We start from the raw sequence: 14,777 nt of genomic DNA, 5'->3' as shown, positions 1-14,777 counted from the left end.
GAAATATATAGTCAGTTAGTCCGTGGTGAAATTTTAAAACTTATTACAGGGAACATTTATTATAAACGTTGTTGATAGCATTGAATAATTAGGGCTTTACAGTGACAAAATAAATATGTATGAGTTCACGTTTTTAAAGTAAAGCCTGCTGGAATGATTCCAAGTAAAATTTAGTTTTTTAGCATTGGTTCTTTTAACACTCATCAACAAAGGGTACACATGTGCTATTCAAATATACATATTTTATTTAATTAAACATACGTATATGTATGCATTGCCAATGGATATGTATATAGATTTTATTATATTCTTCTTTATTCACATTTTTTCTTCTTGAAAGCATTCTGTATATTTTGTATATATAATATATATATCTGTAATCGATTGTTATGGTAGTGTTTTAGGAGTTTTCTTATTTCTTTGAATCCATACATATAAACAAAGTTCTCATTTTAGTCATGTTTATTTTTTCTCTTTTCTGTTTCTGGTTATAATTTTTATTTTGTTTTTCTTGCATCTTGTTAACGCTTGTTCCCAGCTACATACCTGTTAAACTACCAAGTAATTCGAAATGATTTTTATTTGTGTATGTGTACATTCATGCATATGAATTATTTTTTTAAGTACTTTTTACATGTTGTTTGGCATCGTCATTATCATCATCCGTTCGTAGTTTGTCTCTTTGTAATGTTTCTTATGTGTGTGTGGTATAGCCCATAAGTACTTCTACAAACATACATTTGCTCTTGGAATATATTGTTACTCGACTCGTATACATAATGTTTATACTTTGTGTCTTCAGGAATCAACTTGGCATTTGTGTAAAGGTAGGCGAAATATTTTTGTTTTTGCTATTTAGTTTTAAAGCATGTCAATCCCTTTTACCTACTTAAAAACAGGAATGATTTTTTTGTTTATTTATTAATTTTTATTTTTCGTTAAGTTCTGAAAATTCTGGCGTGTTTGACACGTTTATCACATCATCACGCATATTATTCAGCTTGTTAATAAATTTCCTATCTTAAACACATATAAATATAATAATAATAATAGTAATCATATTGATAAAAAAAAAATTAAACTGTAGATATGTTTTATGTAAATTAAAACATAATAATTTAATAATAATATTTGCAAATATATGTTGGGAGTAATTTGGTAATTGAAAGTAATTCATCAGCTAACTCAAAAACTGATAATATCGATAATATCGATAGCTTGGCAATTTCTAGAAAATGATAAGTATACATATTGTTTTTTTAATTTTAATTTGTCATTTCATATGTTCATTAGAAAAGTATCTCTAAATTTCAAAAATGAATTTATTACAATATATACAGTAACAACGCAACATTATCAAACGCTACTTAACGGGTACTAGTAGATTGTATTACTAAAATATTTAAACTGCTATTTTAAACACCAAAGATCAAATTCAACTGTATGCAATTTTATCTAAATATCTAAATTCTCCAAAAACATGTTATTTTAATTTAAAACAGTTTTGAAAATGTTTCAGTTGTTCAGTTGTTGTTGATTTTAACTAAAGTTATCATACACATTTGAGTCAAATAATGTAGGTAACACATATTCTACTCAAAGAGTGACCTTAGTAGTTGTATTTGTAACAATTATGTGCCAAAAAATGTTATATTCCATCTTTAAAACATCTGTAATATTATACAATATAAAAGATATAGAAATTACACATAAAGTAAACACCCAAAACAATTTTTTTCTAAATTGGTAAACTTCTATATTTGTTTATATGTCCTATACACATGCATTCATTTTTGAAGATGTGATATTATAAGAAAATTGCTCATTGGTACTTTTCAGAACATCATACACAATATTATTATCAAATTTGACACAACAAGAAATTAGAATGGGATTTTTATTCATATTATTAAAAAGTAATTTTAGATTGTATAAAAGGCCTACTGATTTTAGATTGTATTCACACTGCAACTAAGAAAAATCAAAATTCTTGATGTCGTTGAATAAATCATGTCAGCATTCTCCGCGCATGCCACTGCCTTATGTGGTCAGTTTAAATAACAGAACAATATGCTTAATGCTTTCGAGGGTTGCTCTTAGAGCAAAGATTACAACACTGCTGAACACATATAAAAATATGGGGCAACCCTTTGAGACTTAATGTGCTCCAATATGAATCCGCCATCTTTGCGAGGTGTAGTAGATTAATATTCAAACTTTCATAAACTCATGTTATAAGACTCCATGGATTTTTGTTGGACTTCTCAACAAGCTTCTATCTAACAATTTCTTAATTTGTTTAAGCACGTCTTCATATCATAAATGTTAAGAGTTATTAGTCTTTCACATCGATGTAAAATATTCTTCTAGTACCCGTATGTATTTGTAGTTCGGCTTTCAACAAGCCTCTGTTTAATATCTTTATCAACAGGTCCCCGAGCGGCGAAAATTGTTGTAGCATCAATTGAGGTTGAATACAGCCACATAACAAATAATTCCTTGGGACAAATTAGTCCCAAATCAGTTTGGTTCTCATATTTTCACCTATATCATCAATTGTAAAAACGCCTGCCTTGATAGTATGGCTCCTGACCTTTGATATGGGAAGACTTAATTTCCCAATACCCACTTTCCACTATTTATCTTTTATAATCTTTAAATAACTTTTACTAATTTAATATATTTAATGATACTCTATCAACAAAAATCTCAAATTGATAAAGCTAAATTTTCTAAAGCTAAAGAACCTTTTAGTATCTATGATCACAGCTTTATTTAAGAAACAAGTATGTAAAACGAGAAGCATGACTTTTATTAAATTGCTGCGTGATCCATATAGGAAGGAAGCAATTTAATGATCTTTCTAATTGTGCTCGTCAAAAAATGCGAATAGTGCAATGTAGAATTTGTTTTTAGTTTCTATACAGAAATTAAAATAATTCACATTGCCAATTAAAACACACTAAAACAAGTAAATCATTTAATTAAGAAGTTTTTGAAGAGTATTTTTTAACTGAGATCATACTTCAATAAACTTTAAGTTCCAGTTAGTTTAAATATAATATCTTTTCTATAGCAATATCAACATACAATTGAATAGTATTTGTTTGTGATAATAAAACAAAATACAAAAGCTACTCACCAAATACTGGGCTATGGTCTGGCCGAGCCGTTATTTTACTACTTTTTTCCTGAAAATAAAAAAAATTATATTTTTTAAGGTCTCAACAGTTAAAATATAATGCAAAATTAATTCTATATTATTTTAACTTTCAGTCTAAATTATGAGAAATAATCATATCCAATCAGCTTAAAATATTTATGAGTATACTCTACTTTACATATGGCATACCTTGTGATCAAAAACGAATTTATTCGTTCTTTTTTTGAATTCCTGCGCTTATCCAATCGATAAATCTTTTTTGTTTTCACGCTGGCAACACTATTATACACATTCTGTCAAAGTTTAACGCATATCGTACGATTAGTTTTTGTTTGGCGTCTATACAAAGAAGTCGAAAAATTTTCGTGTGGCGATTTTTACCTTATGACCTCTATGGTCTCAAAACGCGTCTAAGGTCCTCGCAATGGCAATTTGAGTCGGAGGAAAAGGAAAAAGTCGCATGGGGCCATATCTGCAGAGTTCGGTGCTTGGTTGATGATATTGGTGGAGTTTTTGGCCAAAAACTGCGACACAACCAACGCTGTGTGAGTCGGTGCGTTATTATGGTGTAAAATCCATGAGTTTTCCTTCCATAAATCTGGCCTCTTTTTGCGAATGGCCGCACGCAAACGATGCATAATGGCCAAATAATACTCTTTATTGACCGTTTGACCGTCCGAAAGGAGTTCATAGTGCACCTCACCACGAATATCGAAGAAAACAGTCAGCATAACCTTGATTTTGGACCGACTTTGGCGTTCTCTTTTCGGTTTCGACTCACCTTCAAAGCACCATTCGGTCGATTGTTGTTTGGTGGTCAAATTGGCATGTCAAATTCATAGACCCATGTCTCATCACCAGTTATGATGCGTTCGATGGATGTGGGGTCACTATCTGCATTGGAAATCATCTCTTTGGCCACATCACAACGACGCTTTTTTTGAATGAAATTCAGCTAAAAATCGCCACAAGAAAATTTTTCGACTTCTTTGTAAGAAGAAACAAAACAACAATCGCCAAACAAAAACTAATCGTACGATATGTGTTAAACTTTGACAGAATGTGTATAATAGTGTTGCCAGTGTGAAAATAAAAAAAATTTACCGATTAGATAAGCGCGGGAATTCAAAAAACGAACGAATAAGTTCTTTTTTGGTCACAAGGTATAATTAGTTCTGTTCATTCAAAGAGTTCATTTAAGAATTATCTCAACCGGCTGCGTATTTGGCAATAGATGGCGTCATTTTAAGCATCTACTTTTAAAAAGTATTGTTTACTTTGATATGCTCTTACTATACTTCACAAAAATGTATTTTGTTTTAAAATTTGTTTTTTTTTAATACAAAATTTAATTGATTGATATTGTATAAACGTTAAGAAAATTGTTTGAATTCATGCAAATTATTCGCGAAGGTTTTAATATAGCTTTTTCACACTAGAGTGTGTAGATTATGAAAATGCTTAGATATTAAAAACAATACGATAGTAATTGCATAGTAATTGAAGTACCATTTTGAAAAAAAAGGTTCAACTCATGAAGACTTCGAGTTGAAGATTTTCTTGTAATTGTATATAACTCCATAAACGCTCCCTAAATTCTGTTGCACTCTATTTAGTTCAAGTTATGAAAGTTTGACTGTATATTCAAATTAAGTTATTTTTATTAAAGCATTTCTTACTGTTTACAATATAATCGGAAAAAAGTACCCTCCTTTCGTTAAACAGGACTGATAATATTTAACCATTCTCATTGACTGGATAATTATTTTTGATATAGAAAATTTAGAACAAATTGATATTAATAAGTTTTTAACTTACCTCACTTTCTGTTAAATCAATCAAGCTAGATTTTTCCTCTACTAAAAGATTTTCCGATGAAATTTTCTCATCTTCACGATCTCCTTCATCTTTAAAGACTTTAACTTCATCTGTACTACCTAAGTCGTCACTGGATGAGCCACCATGACGAGAATGTGAACTATGACTATTGTGAGGCATTGTGTGTAAATTGTATTTTGTACACGTTTTTTGTATTTATATTATTGTTATTTTCTTTTTTTTTATGAAGTTACCAAATTGGTGGTCATTTGAATTACACATTTTTTAATGTATTCAATTTAATTTTATTGCACCTCTGCGATCGATTTAATACTGCACTTCTTATTATTGATTTATGAATTTTAAACGTAATCTAATTGTTAACAAAAATTCAGTTACATTTAGTTATCGTAATTATTATTATATTTACATTTTACCTTTATGGAATTTTTATTAATTTCTATGTGTTTTTTTAACAATTTTGACAAGAACAGGAGACTTGAATACACTTTATATAAATATATTTTACAAAAAAAAAACAAAACATTTTACTAATTTTTATACTTCACTTTTATAGTTACATTCAACTTTTGAGTTAAAAATATAAATACTATATCGATCTGTTTAAGCGCATATAATTTTTATCTAAACTCTGTGCTCTGCACTAATAACGGGGAAAATTTAGGAAAAACTATGGCTTTTAATGTCGTTTATATCTTTTCACGTTTTTTTTTTTTTTTGGTGTAAACAGGCTTTACTACTGTTTGTATTTATTAAAAAGTAAATAAGTCTTTAGAACTCTAAATCATTTTTATTCAACAACAAAAATATAGCATTAATAAAATAAAACTGATATATATCACACGACACAAATTATATGATAAATAACCTTTGTCCACTTTTCAACTGCATATTTCAAAAACATTCTAAATGTAGCGGAATTGAATGAAATATAATAAATAGGCTAGTTTTGGGCATACCTTCCAAAAACACTGCCAAACTTTCGTTATATTTATATTTTTTTATAACTCTAATATAAATATTCTAACACTTTACTAACATATCTACAAGTTTGTTATGCAATAATTTCTAGAGATCCTTAACATATGTCAAGTTCGTTCAAGTACCAAACATCGCCCAATATACCACAACTTGAGAATACGCCGCTTTGCGGAGCAGTCCACGTTATTTCATATTATTTGGCCATTGTAAACACTGACTTATTACAATATACATATGTACATTAATCTTGATAAAAGAGAACATCTTTAATCTGTGATTCAAACATTTTGCTAGAATTTTTCTTCATACTAAACTCATGTCAAAATACCAATGTTATAGCATTTAGTGTCAGCTGTTGCGCTTTTAGCTTTCGCCAGTTGCTGTCTACAATAATAGAACCATATTTCAGCCATAGTTATATATTGTATAAAAAATTTGTTATTATCGCAGCTTCATGCATATATACACGGTGTTCAGATTCATCAATGGTTTGCGGCTCAAAGTAATAGCCACTTGCAAAAGAAGTTCTTCTTATTTTGATATATCTATAGTCTTTTTTTATATCCATTGTTTAAAAATTAAAAATTGTTTCACAATAACTACTACATATGGTCAAAAATTCAAATACATATCTTATGAGCTGGTTTTTTCTAATAGGCGTTATCTATATGCCAGACTAAAAACTTCTTAGCATACCTAACAGATTTAATTTTCGAGACTAAAAACTGTAAATCTAATCAAAATTATGTGCATAAAATATTTATAAGTTCAATGTTTTTGAAAGAATTTAAGCTTAAACTTCTTTAAAATATACTTTTCGAACAAAACTCGTTTTAAATTCAATTTAGCAAATATTTAATCTGATACATCTATTTTTTAATGTAAGAGTGATGTGCACTGCCAAAAAGGGAAAGTACTTTAGTTCAACTTTTCCGCGTACAAGAATGTGCACATATAGATCTAGTTCTATTATACCAATTCTTATCTTATCTTATTATATCTTATCTCAGAATACTTATAACATGTAATCGGAATATTTTAAAAATGTGGTTTAAATAACAGAGATATGAGTCAATAAGGTGTTTTATATATTAGGGTACACACTGTGTATTTATGTTTTATTCTCATTTCGAATTTAATATTTTGAGTACTAAAATTATTTCAATTTTATAAATAACACATCAAAATAAATGTATTTACAAAACATTATGAATGTTGCAATTTATGATGTATATATCACCAAGTTTTATAGTTGGGTTAGTGATGTTATGAAGGTTTACATAAATAAAATGAGGAAGATTTCAAATTTATGTATACATATTTTGTTTCATGGAATTTACTGCAACTGAGATATATGATGTCAACATTTTTAAAACGAATATTTGCGTTATTGGTTGCTTATTTAACGTAACATAGCTTCAAATGCAACTACAGGTAAATACGTTTTAAACATTTAATGTTTCGCCTATATTTCAAAAAAAAATTATCTCTGTTTTACTGCAATGGAGGTTATTGAACTATAATTAATCATTAGAAAATTTGTTTGTATGAAAAATTGAAAATGAATAGAATCTACTTGATATACAAAGATATTGTCAGGTTTTGTTGGAGAAATTATTAGAAATTTTGATTTCCAAATAGTAGTTCCAACAAGAAACTAAGATGTTGCTATGCGCAAAATATAGTATCTCAAATTTTGCCCTTAGATTAAATAAGTAAAATTATTTCTTATATTATTTAATTAAGAAATGTATAAGAAAAGAACCCCGAATAGTTTCTGTTGTCATTGTCAAAATTAGCATAGAATATTTTGTTTATATTATTATTAATACTACGAATGCATTCCAGAAATCAGAAACCCACAATAATAACATAAGCATTGGAATTTATTCTGAATTTCTATTTTTAAAATAGAATATTTTACACATATTAAAATACAAGTAAAATCTTTAATATTAAGATACGAACTAATACTAAATTATAAATAAATAGGTTATGTTATAGAAAGTGATATAGCGCGAAAAGATTTTCAAATAAAATCGTTTTGCCGGCGGTAGTTATGCAGTTGATGCGTAACTTTTTGATTTTACCAACACTTTCCGAACTTAAAATAAAATAAATTAATAGCCTCATTCATTGTTCTTTATGCTAGTATGGTTTTCTATTCACATTTGGTTAGAAATATTTAAATATATGTATATATCAGAAATAATACACTTTTATATTACGCATACCACTGTAACTACCCACACTTTGGCACTTGTTTCTTTGCTTTAAAAAAATATTTTTATCTTTATTTTTTATTGTTTGTTATTTTATTGTGTATTATCATTTTTGTTAACGGATTCATTTTACATATGTAAAAATATATAAAATTATTTATCCATTTTTGCTATATATAAGAATACGATCCACTATTCCCGCCGTAATGACCAAACAATTCGACAGAATAGTACTACCGCCATCTTCAACGATCAAACGTTTTAGCACAACTAAATACGAAATATAAGTTTTTTGCTCTTGTTAGCTCTTTCACATTAGCGTTGCCACCATATAGATATTTTTCATGCAGAAGAACGTATTGCTACAAGTCAATAGTGGTACAATATAACAAATATACAACACATAACATGTGCGCAAGAACATACCCTTAACATTTACTTACAATGATGAACGAAGCACTTTTAACAGGTAAACGGTAACAGCTAAACAAGTAGCAGACGAAACACAACGGAAGAGTAAATTACGTACCAACGTTTGCAGATCAAACAATGATATTTTCTCTTTAATCAATGTGTATACATAGTTTCTTCTCCAGTGGCTATATTCACTTGCAATTGTCAGCTTTTAATATTTTTTTATAATCATAATTTTATATTACGATGTTAATGCCCTATTTATACAGCAACCAAAACTAGAATTGAGATAAAATTTATACAAAATCTAGTTGAAATAAAGTTTATAATTCACAATAGCATAATTGTGTAAAGATATTGTGAATAATTCTTAAAAACAAAAAAAATGTTTTGCAAAACATGGCGAAATATTTTATATACATATATATATTTATGATAGAAATAAATTTACATTTTAGTGAAATCGTACTAAAATACCGTTTTAATGAAATTGATGCTAAATGATTTCAATACAATTTCAAATAAAAATAATTTCTTTCAGTATTATTAAACACTATTATTATTAGAAATATTTCCAAAGGACACTTTTATGTATGTTTATAACTTTTTATTTTGAATATGTCATGTTTCTTTAGTTAATATTAAATGAACTCATAATTAAAATAAATAATAAACTGTTTTTAATTTACATATATAAACTGAAATATAGACATATGGGATGATACAAGACGCTAATCTCCCATAAAGTAATATTTCGTATTGAAAAGATGGCTAACGAGATTATGTTAATATGCCCTTTTAGACCTTTCAGGCAACACCATCAATTCCATTCATCGATATTCATTCCAAAAACCGACATTGAGTAAATTATTTATAAATAAATATAAATTGTGTAAATATATAATATAAGTAAATTAAATTTTAAATACGCTCTGCGTTAATTAATATTTCAATATTTGTACATATTTTTTCTATAAAATTTTAGATTCAATTGTAAAAACAAGATTTTGATCGTAATTTTCCGTAGAATGTATTTAATATAATTCAAAATAAATTAATTTATTAATGCTGTGGAAATTTTCTCCATTCTTTTCTACTATCAAAAAAAAAATTAATCGATTTAATTTCAAACTTTAGCAAATATTTAATTTTGTGAGAGTGTTATTTTGATTACAATAACATATCTTTCTTTTGCTATAAAAGTAAAACAATTTATAGTTTTACCGCTTAACAGCTGACTGATTGGCAGCTATCTTAAAAGTGCGTAAACGCTCTAGAAATCATTTTAAAATCAGTTTTAAAAGTGATTTCAAGACTCGCGTAAATGTAGTGAATGATGTGTAATGAATTGCGATTATTTGGTGATGTGTTTTAATAAACATGTTCTCATATACTGTGAAATTTACAAAAAGATGGAGATGTATACAGTATATAGCATGAAAGAAATTACAAAAACAAATATAAATTAGGGTGTGGTTAGATAAAGGAACTGTGAAAGAGGAAGGGATTGTTTAAAATCAAGACAGGATTAAAGAAGGATTTTAGTTAGGACTAGTCTGGGTTCAGATGAGAAAACCTGACCACTTTTTTGAGACGGAGCCAAAAATCAATTGTGCTTAAATTGATGTGTGTATTGGGGCATGACATGACATATGGGGCATGACAACATATGGGTAAATTAATAATGGTAGAGTTGTAGTTTGAAGCTCTTCGCTAGAGATATCAGCTGAAGGGCCCACATTGCGGTAGGTGTGGATTTATCGTGGAGGAATTGTACGGTGGTATGAACTGCTAAAAAACAGTTCGTGAGCTGACCACTGGACATGGATGGAACAAGGTTGTGAGCAGAGTTGTGCATTTGGACAGTAGTACATAATAGAGATGTCGGCGGAGGAACTTCAATACATGTTAAAGGTGGCGCTCAGACTTTTCCAAAGAGTCACTGTGACACTTATGCCTGTCTGGAGACTTTAATTGGCATCCCCAATACCAGACTCGAGTGTGGAAGCTCGATCAGCAACTCACTTCAAGTTCTACAATTAACGAAACCACTACAAAAAAAAGAAATCGGCCGGAAAATCTGATGATGACTTTTGGCATGAACTCACGGACACGAAAAGGAGCATGGAATATTAGAACGCTACTGGAATCATCTGAAAGCATGCTTGATGCGGGTGTTGCCAACAATCACCATCTGCTAATTGAAACGTTTAAACTGAAAATTGATGCCATAAAACTAGAAAACAGGAATGCTAGAAAACTTAATATCAACCATCTCCAATCTTTCAATGTTGCTGCAGATTATGTAGGCGCCTTGAATGCAGCTATTAGCGATGTCTCCGCTAGTGCTCGAGCAACATGGTTAAATGACAAGAAAGTATTCTTGCAACTTGCGACCTATAATATCGGAACTGTAAACTACCAGCGGAAGAAATGGATCTCTGATAGAACATGGAGTTTAATTTCGAAAAGGAAAAACGCCATAGCTGAAATGACGCGGCTAAAACTCTAAGCGCTAAATCGAATTGGCAAAAATAACACTATCGCCTAAATCACCTTGATAAACGAAGCGCCCAAAGTGACAAACGGAAATTTGTATAAGGCGGTCTAACCGCACCAAAGCATCTAGTAAACCCATTAGGAACAACAGTGGAGAACATGTCGCATCAGCTGGTATTAAATTTAGAATTTAAGAGAAATTCTATACCGGCGCATACCCACGAAGGCAGAAATTTGTATAAGGGGGTCAAAATACTTACTAACCGCACTAAAACATCCAGTAAACCCATTAGGAACAAAAATGGAGAACTTGTCGCATCAGCTGGTATGCAACTTAGAACTTGGGAGAAATTCTATGTCAATCTATTCTGCAGCGCTGCAACAACAATCTACCTATAGTTGCAAAAATCATACTGTCTGGGACAATATATCAAACGAATGTTTAACTGTAATTGAAATCGCTGAAAATATTGGAGCACTCAAATACCACAAAGCATCTGTCATCGACAACATCTCAGCTGAGCTACTTAAAGCAAACCCAAGCGCAACTCGAAATTCATCCTATTCTACCATCTTTCTGGTAGGATGACACACTTTCCTGTGAAATTAAAGAAGGTGTTATCGTGAAGTTACCTAAGAAAGTCGACCTCGCGTGCTGCAACAATTGGAGGGAAATAACACATGAGTAGTGTAAACAAGGTTATCCCAAAGATCATTAACAAGCAACTTCTCAACGTACTTTCTCCGAAACTCGGAGAAGATACAGCCAGCTTCATTAAAATTAAAAATACATTAAAATTTTTTTTTTTTCTTTAAAAATTTTTGTATGTATTTCGAACATGATCAGTACACTACGATACTATACTGCTTGTTTTCGTTCACTAGTTCAGAATAAGCGTTTCAGTAAATTGCTTATTATTATTATGACATGTTCTATTAATTATAATCACAATTCAAGAGCTTAGTCTATTCACATATGCTTTCCAGACACCCCTATTACGCGCTAATGCTTTAACCTTTCTGAATGATTTGTTAGTTTTCCTGTTTATCGATCTTCTTCATGAAGATTTCGGCGGTCCACAATTCCTTCTACCTTGTGGGTTTCATTTTAATGCAATTTTACTAACCGGTCAACACAGGGTATGTCCTAGCCAACCATGATTCATTATTCATTATTTGCTTTCAATCGGCTGCTGATTTGTTATTTTTCATAACCGCTCATTACATATTGTTCTCGGCCACCAAATGTCTAGGATTCCGTGAAGGTGTCTATTAACGTATAACTGCAGTTTTTGTGAGATCGCGGCCATAACAAACCACGATTCATATCCATATAACAACACACATTTAACGCAAGCATCGAAAATTATAATTTTATAATGTATTTCAGATTAGCGAATGCATATCTGGCCGTCCGAAGTGTATTGGTTACGTCTTCTGAAGTATCACCTTCTGTTGTTATAATGCTGCCGAGGTATTCAAACTTTTCTATGTTTTCACGATTGTATTACTTATTGTGAGCTGGGGTGTGTTAGGCGTATTGATGCGCATGAATTTTGTCTTAGCAAAATTCTGCCTTACATCACTGGATGATGGAATTGCATCGCTCAGTACACTGTTGTGTACCTTCTGCTCAGTATCCGAATTTTGTTGTTTGTTTACTACTCCTTAAGTAATAGACCTTTTTCAAAAATTTGGTACACTCTTTCTTGACATATAGTACAAATTAGTTTGTTTACAACAGCTGTTAATGTGAAACTACCTCAAGTGCATTTAGCGATTTTTACTATGGAAAATTCTTGTTGTACGCGATTTTTTGACCAAATACGGCACCACTGTCTTCGCTCAGGCATCATTTTCGGCAGATCTGGATCCGTGCGACTTTTTCCTGTTCCCCAAATTTAAATTGCCCATTCGTGGTAAGCGTTTTAAGTCGATTGAATCGGTAAAAGAGAAATCGCTGAAGGAACTAAAAGCCATACCTACACAGGCCTACGAAAAGTGTATGGAAGATTGGGTTAAGCGTTGGCGTATGTGTATCGCTTCAGAAGGAGCATATTTTGTAAGACATAAAATATAATAAATTTGGAATAAAATTTAAATTTGTGTGTTTTATTTACAAAATCCGAGTACTTTTTGAGCAGAAGGTATTACTCAGCATATAACTCTTTCATAGCTGCTTTTAATAATATTGACGACTTTAAGTGGGATACCTCTAGCTTCAAGCACTTCCATACGTACTCACATTTTAACGCATTGAATGCTTTTTCAAAATCTATGAAGGTGAGATATAGATTGTTGTTGAGTTCTGCCGACTGCTCAATAAGTATTCTTATAGTGTTTATGTGATCTATGCATGACAGACCAGAGTGAAAACCTGCTTGATTCTGCAAGGTTAGATTATTAAGTGGCTCAATGATGAGGTTTCAAATTATCTTCGTGAATATTTTGTTTATTGTTGGCAACAAAGATATACCTCTCCAATTAGAGCATTTTTTCCTGTCTCTTTTTTTAGGAATGTTGACTATTATAGCCTCTTTCAATTTGTTTGGGATATATTCCTTGTTCCATATCTCGACAAACAGGAGATGGAACTTTTCAGACATTGTTTCCGGTATTGCTTTGAATATTTCTGCAGGCAAGTTGTCGTTAATATTCTTTTAACATCTATTCTGCGTTCGATAAGTTCCAAAATTCTTGAGATAACCATTCCCTTCTTTCGGGTCTGGCGTGCCCTAATACTTCTACACACGGGTCGTTTATAATCTTTTTCAAGTCCTCCCACATTAAATCAATATTATTAGACCTTTCTTTTGTAACCATATTACAAATAACCAACTACTTATTTTAAAAATAACATATAAAACAACAACAATTGTTACTTATTTAGTCCAACCTTTTTGAAGTTGCTAACTAATAAGCAGCTCAAATCACATGGTTGCTAATACCAAAAATTCGTCTATTGTGAACGATTTTTGGAAGTACATACGAAATTTGTATTTCGTGTCGTCATTGTTCGTAACAAATATGTTATTTGTTTCATATATTATTTTACTGTTAAAAGATATGAAAAATTATATTTTATTTATAATCATGTAAAAAAAATATTGTCATCAAAAATTGCAAAGAATTATTATTCATTTTCAAAATTTCAACTTCAAATTTTATTACACATTTATATGTGTTCGGCCCATATAAGCCGAACAAAATCGCTATTTTGTTCAGAGTTGCCAGCGAAAGCAGCGCTTATTTTATTAGTTTTTTTGTGACATGCTTTCAAAAGAAAACGCCTACTGATGTTTGCAGTTAAAGCATAAGCTATTTAATTCTTAAATGCAGTTTTGATATTATTGCATTGAAGTTTAGTCATGTTGAACTAACGCCGAATTGTGGGTTGTTGCCGACGTTTTGGGTATAGCCACAGCCTAGTTTTAGCCACTACCATGTAGTGGTCGCTGCCAATCTCTGCACTTCATTTGTTTCGTACATCGCATATTGCACCATTTTCGTGATACACATTGTAAGGATGGAAGTTTTAACTAATTTCCAACCTACATACAATCAGTGTGGAGTTGATATCTGCAATGAAAATTGGTTAATTTTTATTGTTAATTTAAAACGTAAATAACTTACCATAAACCCACCTCCGCATGCACGTA

The 14,777-nt window shown here is 30.5% G+C and overlaps 1 protein-coding gene across 5 annotated transcripts in view; it reads right to left on the bottom strand.

Annotated features, from left to right (window-relative positions):
* The window catches only part of LOC119684323 (protein pangolin, isoforms A/H/I/S), a 75,538-nt gene extending 66,994 nt beyond the window's left edge, over positions 1 to 8,544 (bottom strand). For 2 of the 5 annotated variants that reach the window (XM_038098341.1, XM_038098343.1), the window contains exons 1-3: positions 8,218 to 8,488; positions 4,982 to 5,354; positions 3,143 to 3,191 (exon numbers count right to left, since the gene is read on the bottom strand). In XM_038098341.1, the coding sequence (XP_037954269.1) occupies positions 3,143 to 3,191; positions 4,982 to 5,161 (229 nt within the window). In that variant the 5' untranslated portion in view covers positions 5,162 to 5,354; positions 8,218 to 8,488. Of the gene's footprint in view, positions 1 to 3,142; positions 3,192 to 4,981; positions 5,355 to 5,418; positions 5,490 to 8,217 lie in introns of all 5 variants that reach the window. The other 3 variants (XM_038098342.1, XM_038098345.1, XM_038098344.1) reach the window with 3 other exon arrangements.
* Positions 8,545 to 14,777: the final 6,233 nt, after the last annotated feature.

This window comes from Teleopsis dalmanni, chromosome 2 (genome assembly GCF_002237135.1).
Source record: "Teleopsis dalmanni isolate 2A chromosome 2, ASM223713v2, whole genome shotgun sequence".
Taxonomy (NCBI): domain Eukaryota; kingdom Metazoa; phylum Arthropoda; class Insecta; order Diptera; family Diopsidae; genus Teleopsis; species Teleopsis dalmanni.
The sequence above is the reverse complement of the archived record's forward strand: the minus strand, read 5'-3'. Positions and strand labels throughout refer to the sequence as shown.